The sequence below is a fragment of the Podospora pseudoanserina genome, chromosome 5 (genome assembly GCF_035222485.1).
Source record: "Podospora pseudoanserina strain CBS 124.78 chromosome 5, whole genome shotgun sequence".
NCBI lineage: Eukaryota > Fungi > Ascomycota > Sordariomycetes > Sordariales > Podosporaceae > Podospora > Podospora pseudoanserina.
The window spans coordinates 1,401,420-1,414,464 of record NC_085924.1 but is presented as its reverse complement, the minus strand read 5'-3'; the positions used below and the strand labels follow the sequence as shown (position 1 = coordinate 1,414,464).

The 13,045-nt window shown below is 54.5% G+C and overlaps 4 protein-coding genes across 4 annotated transcripts; 2 read left to right on the top strand and 2 right to left on the bottom strand.

The window, feature by feature from the left end:
* Positions 1-515: 515 nt before the first annotated feature.
* On the bottom strand, positions 516-1,713 carry QC764_503450 (uncharacterized protein; the record flags this gene model as incomplete). Its single annotated transcript, XM_062947599.1, has 3 exons — positions 1,231-1,713; positions 1,090-1,143; positions 516-1,036 (listed from the first exon to the last, which is right to left on the bottom strand). The coding sequence occupies exons 2-3, from the start codon at positions 1,130-1,132 to the stop codon at positions 516-518; spliced, it is 564 nt and encodes a 187-aa protein (XP_062798807.1). The 5' UTR covers positions 1,133-1,143; positions 1,231-1,713.
* A 3,536-nt stretch (positions 1,714-5,249) lies between these two features.
* On the bottom strand, positions 5,250-8,439 carry QC764_0076990 (uncharacterized protein; the record flags this gene model as incomplete). The annotated part of the gene is made up of 2 exons (XM_062940732.1): positions 5,250-7,853; positions 7,909-8,439. 2 exons carry the CDS (start codon positions 8,437-8,439, stop codon positions 5,250-5,252), a joined length of 3,135 nt encoding a protein of 1,044 aa, XP_062798806.1.
* A 740-nt stretch (positions 8,440-9,179) lies between these two features.
* On the top strand, positions 9,180-10,593 carry QC764_0076980 (uncharacterized protein; the record flags this gene model as incomplete). Its single annotated transcript, XM_062940731.1, has 3 exons — positions 9,180-9,370; positions 9,447-9,697; positions 9,860-10,593. The coding sequence occupies 3 exons, from the start codon at positions 9,180-9,182 to the stop codon at positions 10,591-10,593; spliced, it is 1,176 nt and encodes a 391-aa protein (XP_062798805.1).
* A 1,719-nt stretch (positions 10,594-12,312) lies between these two features.
* On the top strand, positions 12,313-12,897 carry QC764_503435 (uncharacterized protein; the record flags this gene model as incomplete). The annotated part of the gene is made up of 1 exon (XM_062947598.1): positions 12,313-12,897. One exon carries the CDS (start codon positions 12,313-12,315, stop codon positions 12,895-12,897), a length of 585 nt encoding a protein of 194 aa, XP_062798804.1.
* Between the last annotated feature and the right edge of the window lie 148 nt (positions 12,898-13,045).

Sequence of the window (13,045 nt, the reverse complement as noted above, 5' to 3'; positions counted from 1 at the left end):
TTGACCTGCCCCCAGATATCACCGCGATTTGAACTACAATGAGCAACAACTGAAATGGTTGACTTATGGCATACCGTACAACCTTTGGCGGCCTGAGTACTCAATGAAGTCAGCATCATTACACGCAAATACCATCTCCAAAGCTGATGGTGTCCATACCACACGCAAGATGGATTCAGCATAGCCAGGATGGTGTTTCCTACCTATGCTTCAGAGATACTGACCAGACAAATATACCTAAGATTCGTTATCACCGCAACCGAAAAATGAAACTTAACGATGCATCACCTCAGGGGAGAAACACTGCATTAATAGCTATACCCACCAAGACCCTTCACCCGGGCGTGCCCCTTGCCACCTTTGAACCGCTGACTACATTTTTTCCTTGTTTTGCCTTTCACCACCTGTCATACCCATACCCCTTAGCCAATACTTCATAAAGCTACCCCACAACAAACCCTCTTACCCCCCAGCCAGCATCAAACCACCGCATCAACCCCCATCCCCATCCGGGATTAAACCCTCTGAACCCAAATGTAAGTCCTCCTCACCTTCCCCTCCCTGCCCCTCCTGCACCACCCCATCTCCCTCACACTCCGCCTCATCAACCTCCCATCCACCCCCGTCACACTCTCCTGATGCTCCCACTTCCCATTCCCCTGCTGATAAACAACATACAACCCCCCATTCCCGCTGCTCACCCCTAATCCAGTCAGCAACTCCCCCATGGTAATATTCCCCGGCACCTTGACAGTCCAATAGTCCAACCGAGTATACCCCTCCGTTAACTTCCAGGGCGCAACCGCACTCTGCAACACAATAACATCGGCGTGCTCGGTAGGAAAGAAGTAGTTGAACCCAGGCTCGGCACCAGCACCACCGGTGGAGTTGATGAGGTTCGCGGCAGGGAAGCCAGGGTGAGTGAGGGGAGGCGGCTGGGGGAGGCGGCCGGAGCCGTGGAGGCCGGAAATGTAAACGTAGGGGTTGTTGTTCGCGTCGAGGCCGGTTGTGGCGCCGGGGTGCTGATTCTGCGGAACTGGAAAAGGGGTTAGTGGTGATGATGGCAGGAAAAAGTGGAAAGAGACTTACACATCATGCCGGGGACGTTGGGACCGTACTTGGTATGGACCATCGTCGTAGTTGCTGTGGTGTTGGGATTTGTTAGTGGGTCTTTGTTTACTACCCCTGAAGGCTTGGCGTTTTGCCAAGGGGGTGATGGGTTGGACTTACAAAGAAAGGAAAGAGGCCCCGAAGACTTGGGTGAAGAGGGTTTTAAGAGATATGACAGCCGTGGTCTATGGGTGAATTGTTAATGTGAAGCCGGTGGTGATGGTCTGTTGCGGGCGGTTGTGATTGAGTGTGGTGTTGCGCCCGATGGCAAAGATCAATAACTTTGCCGCGCAACGAAATGAGGCTGGCAACAAGAAGCGTCTGGGTGGTGGTGATGATGTGCGATGGTGGTGTAAGCGGAAGGTGCCTGCGGTATCAGAGAAGAACGAGTGTGTGATGGAGGAAAAGATTGAGGGCAAGTGGTGAAAGTGCCCTGTTCTTATACCTGTGATGGAGCAGTAACACGGTGTCCGGTTCCAACATGGGCAAAAGAGATTACCAAACGTGACCCAACACAATTTTGTTTATCATAAGAGATTGAGGGAATTACTTTGGACGAAAACGCATTCTTGATCAGATGTAGCAGAAACGTCGAATATCGCGTTTATTGGGACGATGACGTGATCCCCTCGGCGCACGGGAGCAGCATAAGTGAGGAGCAACCATTCACTGCTCCCTGCCTGGAGCAGGTTCGGATGATCTGGGCCATCCGAACCACGAGGGAGTCTTAAGTGGGCCCAGGCCGTGTTGAAGAAGGGACGATTTTGTCACATCTTGCTCAGCAGGGTCCCGGAGCTGATGTCTCCTTACCATGCCATTATCAAGAGCTACACATTCACTGTCTCTCAGAACCACGCAGGCAAAAGGTTACCTATTTAACCACTGAACCGTACCACCACGAGAATATCAGCCCAGACAATGCACATAACCTGCAGTTATCCACCCAAGCGGTCTTCCAACCTCCAAAACCCACGATACCAGACATCCTGCTGTGATATAACAACTACCCAGCCCTCTCCAACACTGGTTGCCATTGGCAGCTCGTTTAAACCCAAGACCTTTCAATCACTGGATTTCGCAGGTACTTTATGACGCGCCTCCACCTTGTTACTTCATCACCAACCAACCACCAGGACCTTCAAGTCTTCACCCCATCAACCACCACTGACACTGATAAGATACTGCCCTGTGACACAATACTCAAAGTGGACCCCTCAACAAATGCAGCCGCTGAGTTGAGCTCCGCTGAGCTCCTCTTGATCACGGGCGTCCGTCTGAAGTTCAAAACAGGCAGACCAATCACTCCGTTGTGACACCACAAGCCATCGTGTGTCCGATTTCCTTGGCCAGGACAAAGAAAGTATGTGAATGGCACCATCTCCCCACCATGGACGTGTCAGTTGACGTTGTTCTTGAAGTTCCATTGACTTCGAGTTGGCCAAGGAAGCCGGTCTTTGTGGATATCTAAATTGCCAGGCACCCGCTGGCAGCGAAGCACGTCTCCCTGCTATCTACACCTCGAAAGGCCATCAACACCCCACCTTTCCCCTAAAAACAGTAGGAATACACGCAAACGTAGCCCCATTACACGCATCCCACACCCCCTCAAACACCTGCACCTTGGCCTGGATATCATACACCTTGTCATTCGCCTTGACATAAAACAAGAACCGCTCCCCGGTCCAGCTGTCCACCCGGTTCCCATTCCCACAGTCATAGTTTTTCTTCCCCGAACACCCATCCGTGCTCCCCGCAAACGAGTCGCAGTATGTTTCCATCTTGCACACCGTCTTGCCGTTAATACTCAGCTCGGCCTTGTACAAAATGCCCTGGAAGTTGGCCGTGGTCATGGTGTACACCATGTACACCTCGATGCACGGGTCAGGAATGTTTGGTCTGGGTGTGACGCACTTCACACATCGTGATTCAACGTCGCAAATAAGATAGGTGTTTTGGCGGGCTCGCAGCAAGACATTGCTCACGGGCGACACAAGCGATTCCGAGTTGTCGGCCACGGGAGTGTTCGAAACCATTGAACGAGGCCGCCAAGGCGGCTTGATGACGGCTCCCTTGTTGACTCGCTGTCTCATACCTCCAGATGGAGAGATAATCCTCGGAGTCTCTGTCGCAATCGGGAGGACAGCGGTCACCTCTGGCAGTCCCCGTGGCTGGAGAGAAGAACATGTAGCGGTAACATCTCTTTGAGCACACACATCGCCGCTTTTGGGACAATTCGCATTGTCGATGAAGCGATAGATCGGAGTCGCGGTTGGGGTTACGGCACAAACCGTGGTGGTCCTGCATGCCTCCTTATCGCCACTCCCGACGCACTGGGACGACGTCGTGGAGAACCACGGGCTGGTGCAATCCAACGATGTCGGTCCAGGGAGGGGAGGAAGATCCCCCGGGCCACAGATGGAGCCTTCCGGGCATGACGTAGCCACACATACAGTGGCGAGGCCGCATATTTGGCCCTGGCGGTCGCCACTACAGGATCTGGTGGTGGTGGATGAGATGCAATTTGTAGGCAACGGAGCGCCGCCGCCGCCGGGTGCGGATGTGATGGTTGCTAACCTTGTCGGTTCCGTGAAGTGGGAAGGCTGGCCAGTTCGATCGGGTCGGCACCAGAAGTCGGTGCACAGAGTCCCACAGCCCGATGTACATGTCGGAGACGGGGTACCCGTGCTGTATGTAAACGTTTTAGACGGCCCAAGCTGATCCTGTCCACCTATGTCTCCTCCGCCGCCGCCATCACCATTGCCGCCATCACTGCCATCATCATCACCGCTTCCTGGATTTGGGGGTGTCCACTGGCAAGATTCGCCGACCTGACGTTTTCCGGCCCCGCCAGGCTTCGGCTGGATAATGCATTGCCCATAAAGGCTCTGAACGTTCCAAACGGGGTTCACAGGCCAGCCGCGGGTTACATCTGCCCCCTCAAAAAACTGACCCGGCGGGGTAGTCTGGACGCGGCGCGAAGTCTGCTCGAGCAATCTTTTGACGGTTGCTGGGCTGTCAAAGTCGCGCACATCGGGACGAATCGCCGCTGCCATGCCACGCCAGTACGCCACGAGGCCAGCCACAGCAGGTGCAGCATATGATGTCCCAGAACCAACCACCAGGCTTGAACCCTCGCCGGAAACCAGAACATTCTCACCAGGCGCAAACAGAGTGACTCGTCGACTCCACTTTGAAAACAACGACGATCGACTGTCCATGTTGGACGAGCCAACAACCAGCAGATTTGGAACTTCCTCTGCCTCTCCTCCCACAGGCCAATCATGATCCGGAATTGGGACCTGCACTCTACCATCTTGGTTGCCCTCGTCATTGCCCGACGCCGCCACCAACACGACGCCAAGTTTATCCAACTCTCTTAAAAGCACCGCCATCATACTTCGCCGCCCAGTGTTTCTGGGTATTTTGAGCCGCAGTGACATATTGATGACGGATTTGTAACCACGGTTCTTCGTCTTGATGTCCTGGAGAGCAAGCACGAGCGCCTCTACAATCTGCCATCTGAAACCATACTGGTTTTCAGGTTGCGCCGAGTCGGTGTTAAGCCAGTGTATGCCGGGAACGGACGTGGTGACTAGAGTGACATGACCTCCAGGACAGACACCGTTAAACATGCCGCCAACAATAGACGCCACCTTTGTGGCGTGGCTGGTGTCCTGTCGCACATACCCCTCCCAGGAGCCATATACCTGCCGTGGTAACCTTTCGATTGTGGTGCCACTGAAGTGTGGATGCACACGGTCAAACTCGCTTTCTATAATGTAGACGTATTGTCCCTGGCATTCCGATTCGTGCCTGTTGTACCGGTAGCCAGGCTGGCCATCATGCAAGGTTGCTCTCACTCCCATGGCCGGGTCGTTAAAGTTGACGTTAGGGGGAATTGACAGATGGGACGGCCCCCAGTTGTAGCTATAATTTATCAAATCTCGCCGAGCCAGCCCTTGTTGTCGTCGATGGTTGCCTACCGTCATGTTGTGTTTGTTGCTCATCAGGGCGAGGCTGGGGTCGGCAAAGCCTGTGACATCGTGCCGCTTCCGAGTTGCGGCGGCCCCATACCCCGTATAGGCCGGCGGTGGCGCCACCATATAGGAATCGTCGGCAATCTGAGAGCGGAATTCATGTTAGCGCATGTGCAGAAGACCTTGCGGCGGTAAAACGGAGCTTACCCCAAGATCATCGCCCTGATTGAGCAGAAAGTTTGCATAAGCCGTGCTGACCTTTTTCACATAGAAAAAGGCCACAAAGACAGGATCCGTCGATTCGATTACCGTAAAACCCCCAACATGACCCTCCATCCTAGAAACCTCTAGCTGCTGACGGAATCTAATATTAGTGCTCAAAGGGTCTGTAGGGATGAAGATGACATCCACCATGTTCGTATCGCAGTCCCGCCCAAACAGCTTGAGCCTGGTTTCAGACCCAGCTGTGTCGTCATCTTCTTTCAGCTCGGACGGTACGTCGTCGAGCACAGCCCGCTCATCCAGCGATCGGGGGGCGGGTTGCGGTGTTGCGCAGGCGGTTTCGGATACACTGAAGGTGGCGTCCGTGAGGGAACAGCCAAGTATAGGGAACTCGCTCGACATGGTGCGTGTTGTGATGGTTCGAACGGTGCCTTGAGTCTTTGTTGTACCATACGAGGTTGTCGAGATGGTGAGTGTTGCTGTAACTGGTTTGCAGGGGTTTGGAGCCGGGGGTGTGACAGAAAGCATCCCGCCACCGCCTCCGCGCCTAATCTTGGGCCACGGCGGAAGAGAGCACGGAGGTGTGCGGCAGCCAAACGTCCAGCCAGGCGGCCGCTTGATCAAGCGGGGGGGGAGCGGGCCCGGGCCGAAATCTTCGCCCTGGGGAAGCTCAATGTCCCACCAGAAGATCTTGATGTGAAGTTCGGGCCAGTCGATGCAAAGATTGAAGAACCACGCGTCACACTTGATACGAGTCTTGCCAGGGGGTGGGGGGATATCGGTTTCGATCACGGGTTCGATAATTTCTGTCGCGTCGGGCGGAAACCCGGGAAAGTCGATAGTTGGGGTCGGGAGGTCATCGTCCTCATCTTCCACGTATATGTCTTCAAGACCAAGTACGGGTGTTGGTACTGGCGGATTCTCGGGCCCAACAAAGCTTGTGGTGCTGGAAACCATTGCAGAGGTCGTGGTTGGATCACCGCCGTAACCACCATCAGAAGCGCCGCCACCCAGAGGCGGAGGAAGAACAGTTCTCGAGGTTGTCTGTCCGTCCTGGCCAGTCACCGCCAGCATGATGGGCGGCGGCTGGAAGCTCGGTCGTAGAGTGACGACTGCACCGGGTTGCTGTCCGCTTGTGACGTAGTGATTGAAGAAGTTAACAACCGTGACAGTCGTGGTGCTCGTTGTGCTCACGGCGACCAGGGTCGTGGTGGTGGTGCCGACCTCCAACGTGGCCGTGTAGGGCTGCATGGTGATGACTTTGGGTTCAGATAAACTGCTAGAAGGGAAGACCATGATGCAGGGAGCTTGGCATTGTGCAGCCGGAGTCTCAAACACCTCTTGACCAATGTACACAACATCACCGTACTTCTCGTCCTCAGAATCACCGGACCCAGCCACTTGAAAGTCGATGCTCCAGACCATGGTGCCGCCAAAGCATCTCGAGTCGGCCCATGCTTTCTTGGCGGCGAATGTTTCGTCATCGTCGTAACCAATCCACTGATCATCCCAGGTGATCTGCTTCATCATGGCATCAGAGAGGTACTGCGGTGTGAGACCCTTCCTATCAATCAGCTGCTGGATCTCGTGGAGTGACATGACACCCTCATAATTGGTGCATGGTGCCGGATTGCTGCCCCCGGAGAACGGACACAGCAGCTGGTTGCAAGTTGGGTCTGCCAGGGTGTAACCGCGGCCGTACAGCGCCAGACCAAAGTTGAGCTTGGCTGGGTTCAGCCCGTCAAACCAGAGCGGCTTTGTGTTCTCGGAAATCTCGCGAATGTCGGCTTGGCCACGGACCTTGCTACCCAAAGCCTTGACGTCGGCATCCCACGGACCATGTAAATCATACGCCATGAAGCCAAAGAAGTCGACGTAGGGCTCCATGGCCTTGGCATCGAACCAACGCAGATACCAGTAGTCGGGCGCCAAGGTCAGGCTGATGCCGTACTTGCTGCCGTATGCTGCCCGCATTTCCTTCATCAACAGAACGAGCTTGCGCGTGTCAGCCAGTTTATTACCGCCTCGGTCAGGGTCACCGGGATACTCCCAGTCAATGTCGACACCAGTGAAGCCGTACTCGTCCATGTAGTCCTTCACCGACGAGATGAAGGCAGCGCGACGGCCGTAGTCGGCAACCATCCTGCTCCAGGTGAAGTGAGTGGGCGTGCCCTTGTCACTGAAGTCAAAGCCGCCAATGGCAATCCATGTCTTCAGCCCGGGCTTGGCGAGGCTGGTGAACTCGCGCATCATGGCTGGATCATCGGGATGAGCATGGGCGATCTTGTAGGTGACCGGGTCGATGGAAGCAAATGAGTAGAACAAGTGAGTGTATCCGGTGGTGTTCAGCTGTCTGGGAGACACCTTGTTGCAGAGGCGGTTGCGAACGTTCCAAGACTGATAGTATCCGATGTGACGGCCACCTGTACTGCCACCGCCGTAGGGGCACGATGGGGGGCCTGTGATGTAGCAGGAACCGTATCCGGCCTGACAGGGCAACGTGCCTCGCAAGGGGTCGGCATTGTGGCAATAAGACTCGGTCGACTAGGTAGACAGTCAGCAGTCGCTCAGAATAGCACACAAGTAAGTGTAAACTCACACCACACCAGCCGCTGGCCGAGCAACACAATTTCATTCCGCAAGGCATCTCAGCAAACTCGCTGTGCTCGCCGCACATGGCCGTCGCGTTGCAATTGGAACGACAGCCCTCCCCGCAGAAATCAGGGCCAAAGCCGCAGACATTGTCGGGGCCGCAGCAGCTGTTGTCAATGCAGGGGCCGTCATGGCAGTACAACGGCCCGTCTCGCCGCTTTGACAAGCCTTCGGAACGTCTTGACAGGTCGGGAGATGACCCCTCGACAGGTTCCTCGAAAAGAAGAGGCTCGTGAGGGGTGAGCTTGAGGGGGTTGGTGTGGGCAACGCCACGACGAGCGTCGGGAATCGCGGCAGTGTCACGACGCTTAATCGAGATGGCAGCAGCATCCCGAGGCAGATTTTGGGTGTTGGGTGCGGTGACGACATTGATATTTGTTGTAGAAGAATAAAGAAGCGGCGACGCGCACAGAAGGAGCAGGAGCACAGCAGCGGCCCAAAGGCCTGTGCCGGTCCGACTCATACCTGCCAGTGTCATCCTCACAGGACAGGCACTTCAGGCTAGATGCTCGACAGGACCTTCTAACATGAGGAATGCCAGTGCTGTGCTGGGACTATACACATGTTTATCAACTTCTGCTTGCTCTCGTTACCGGGAGTCTGGAGTCAATAGTGCAGGAAATTTGCAACATAAGCAAGGACCTACCTAGCTGGGATCGGCGTTCTCTTGCATGTGGCAAACATGAAGACATTCTCAGGTGATTTCCCGTCACTCGCGACTACTTGTTCAACTCCCTGACTTTCCGTCAGCAATCGGGCTCCTAGCGGAGTATCCGGGCCGCGTCGCCCCGAAAACTCCAATCCCGATCCCGGCAAGTACAGTCGCTCTAGAAAGAAAGGGACTACTGCCCGGCCCGATGTCACCCGGAGCAGGTCTGGAACACGCGCTGATCCAAAGACCAGACTTGATGGACTTGTGACAGAGGTGTGATATGGGCACGCCAAGGCCAGGCTGCCGTCAAAATTATCAATCCGGGGACCAAAGTGGGAGCATCGGACTTTTTGCTGCCCATTCCCATGTGAGTGCCATTTGGGAGGTCTATAGCTGCTCGAGGGTGAGAGAGAGGTCGTCAACCATATCATGATCCACTCTCCCACTAGACACTGTAAGGTGAAGCGTAACGCAGTGAACCATGGTGACTTGCCCCTTCTCACCTTTTATCTTGACCATTTAATCACACGACAGACAAAAGCCCAACATTGAGCGGAGCCTACCCGATGCGCGCTTCATGGGCCACCCTATTAGGGCTCCTCGCCGGGAACCTCGGCGGTGTCCTATCCCAGAGTCCCGGGGACCCTCCAGCATGGCAAACGGGCGTCCTCACCGACGATGGCAGCTGTGGCCCTAACTCATTAGAGGACTACGTTTGCACGCCTACCTGGGGAGCCTGCTGTGGTGCCGATGGACGCTGCGGATTTAAAGACGCCTGTGGAGATGGCTGGTGAGTACTTCCGTTCCCTCCGTTCCAATGCCCATCTGCTTACAAGACACACCAAAAACAGCCAGCAGGGCTACGGCAACTGCAATATCCCTTGGACTGGCGTCCCTTCCCCCGACGGCTCTTGTGGCTATCCCAACTTGTACAACTGCACCAACTCAGGCTTTGGTTCCTGCTGCTCATCTACCAACTGGTGCGGAGACTCGCCTGGACACTGCGGTGCCGGCTGCCAATCTCTTTTCGGCATCTGCACTGAGTCCAACGTCAGTACTGACGGCTCGTGTGGCCCTGCAAACGGTGACAAGACTTGTGCTGGGTCCGGCTTTGGCGACTGCTGCTCGTCAGGAGGCTGGTGCGGCAACACCACTGATCACTGCGCGGCCGGTTGCCAGTCTGGCTTTGGCACTTGTGATGCTGGGACAGAAAATATTTCTACCGACGGTCAATGCGGTGCCAATGGCAAGACCTGCACTGGTTCTGGCTTTGGAGACTGCTGCTCGGCAGGAGGATGGTGTGGCGGTGCCAGTGATCACTGTGGTGCAGGTTGTCAGTCTGGTTTTGGCACATGTACCGGCGGGAGCGGTTCCATCTCGACTGACGGGGAGTGTGGGACAAGGAATGGCAAAACTTGTACGGGCTCTGGCTTTGGAAACTGCTGCTCTCAGAATGGCTTCTGTGGTAGCACGACGGATCACTGTAGCGCTGGTTGTCAGAGCGGGTTCGGGACCTGCAGCGGTGGAAGTGGTTCCATCTCGACCGATGGTACATGCGGCTATGTGAACAAGAAGACGTGCATAGGCTCAGGATTTGGTAATTGCTGCTCGTCCAGCGGCAACTGCGGTACCACTACTGCGCACTGCGGTGCCGGCTGCCAAAGCAGCTACGGGACATGCAACAGCGGTAGTGGCACTATTTCCACCGACGGCAAGTGCGGATCCAACGGGAAGACTTGCACAGGCTCAGGATTTGGAAACTGCTGTTCGTCGTCTGGTAACTGCGGTGGAACAGTGGACCACTGTGCCGTGGGCTGCCAGCCCAGCTTTGGCACTTGCTTAAGTGGAAGCGGGAGCATTTCGACTGATGGAAAATGCGGCTCCAATGGAAAGACGTGTGTGGGATCGGCGTTTGGGAACTGTTGTTCAGCAACTGGGAATTGTGGCGGAACTGCTAATCACTGCGGTCAAGGATGGTAAGCTACCTTACATTTCAGGTTCTTGTTCTCTTGATATGCTGTGTGCCTGACTGACAATGGCAATAGCCAGAAGAGCTTCTCGAGTGCCTGTCTTACCAGCAACATTCCCTCTGTCGATGGCAGCTGTGGGCCAAGTAAGGGCGGGTGGACATGCAACGGTGGCGACTTCAACAATCAATGCTGCAGCGCTGGTGGCTTCTGCGGGACAACGAGTGCGCACTGCGACACTGGGTGTCAGAGGGGATACGGTCGATGCAGCTGAAGAGATTGTTTCTTTGGTGAGTCTATAACGTAGCTTAGATATCACAATGCAAACATTAGTCTTTCTTGCAACCACCGAACTCCGAACACCTCCCTCTGCCAGAAGAGTATGTAAACATCCCTTGCTATGCACAGAGATCATAGATCCTCGAGGCTCAGCTTTGCATGAGTCTTAAACGAAAGCAGAGCAAAGAGAATTACTATCCACGGCAAGGTCATAATAGGAGAGAAAAGACATTTGCCATCCACTGGGAAGGACGCAATGTGGCCTGCCTTTGTTCAATACTTTTGTCATCAGAGTTTGGTCAGGGGGTAGCAGTGCAGTGTGGCTGGTGTGGCGGATGGTCTAACAGCACGATGAGAACTAGACCACGATAATGGCCATCATAGGGTGCGGTAGCTTCTGCACTGTCATATCTATATGGGCATATATTCTAGACTCTTACTTATCGAGTGTTTCTATCTGAGCTAATGCTTTCTGTTAATGCCCGTCAAGTACCTTGATGGCCGGTATTCCTTGCTGCCGTCCCGTTTTTTCACCCTCCCACTGCCCTAGAGTACTTCTCCCTAAGCTCTCCTGCCTTGTGCCCTCTGCCCTTCCCGGATATTCTTCTACGACCTGATTTCTCCGAGTGTTGCGTTGCTCCTTCTTCGCGAGTGGAAAGATCGGCCAACCAGCTAACGTAGATACTTTGGTGACTAACTGTGTGAGTCCCTTATCTATTCACCCTGCTACGATGATAGGGAACAATAGGTAAACAATGGGGATTGATTCCGACCATTGGCTGGCCCCGCATTCTGCTACCCAGGTATAAATTACCCTCTTCTGATCCCCTCTTCTTCCTCTGCTCCATTTTCTCCTCCTTGCGCCTCTCTTTTCACCTGTTGGAGCTTTCGTTCGTGCCCACTTGAGCATCTGTTTTCGCCGGCCCGCGCTTCTGATATCGCCTCCTCGCGACTCCATTTTGCCAGCCCGCCTGCTCACGAATAACAATGGTGAAGTCAAAGGAAAAAACCCAGCATCGCAAGAAGACGGCCGTGGGTTCGGTTGATGTAAGTCCCCGATCAAACACATTTGCCGTCAATGGTTCCCTACCCTGGCTTGCCTCCATACACACTCGTTTTCACTGTGAAATGCCGCTGCAATGCCAACACTGTCAATTATCATGCTCAACTTTCCCAGCGTTTCGTTTCACGTAATGACGGACTCAGGCTGCTTCTTCAACCGCTAACGCTGCTCCCGTTCTCGACCCCGCCGCTATCCAGCCTGATGCTGTGATCACGCTTACTCAGATTATGCAGGCAAGTATCTCGACCATCGACACTGAGCAGTTCCTTCTAGTGTCTAACAGTGATGCAGGAGTTGCGCGATGAAGAGATCTATGCAATTGAAGTCGACCTCGGCAGTTGCGACGACGTAGAGCATTGGCTGTGTTCAGTGTCAGTTGGCTCCAAGAACATGGCGCCCACAGAAGCCGTCAAGGATCTTGACAAAACTTTGGGCTCTACCGTCGACAGTATCGCCGATCTTGCCCTCGATCCTCACAGCACAGAGAAGACGACTCCTTTTCCCCTTGGAACCGGTGTGAAGATTGCCGATGAACGTGTTGATGACACACAGGCCGAAATTGACCAGCTCTGCCAGAATATCACCAACATGCAAGCCAACATGTACCCGATCCTGCAGGAACAAGCGCGTTTGATCAAAGATCAAGGAGACACGATCGAGGCCCTCAAAAAGCACAACAACCTGCCGGCCACGGGTGCCACTGCTCTGTCGACCGACGCTGCTACGTTGGGTGCCCTTACTCGAGCAGTTCAGGCCCTTCATGATCGAGTCCCTGCCATTGAGCTCACGGTCAACAAGGCTGTGCTTTTCGGTGATCAGCAAGGGCAATCTGACATCTCGGTAGCCGCAAACTCGATAAAGATGCAAGACAGGGAGCGCGAAAATTTCAACAAGTGCTTGGATGAAACCCTCCGTGATTGCGCACGGGACCATGGCGCTATCAAGCGCTCCCTGGATGGCTTCCTCGCGGTGTAGAAAGCCGCGCAAGCCACGTAAGGGGCTGAGATGGTGAAGTTGAAGAATGACTCAATCGCCTGGGTAGAGGGTGGTGTAGATTGTGATGGTGTAAGTACCAGTCTGTTGCATTAAGAGCTGGGACTACAACTCCCAATGCTGAGATCAC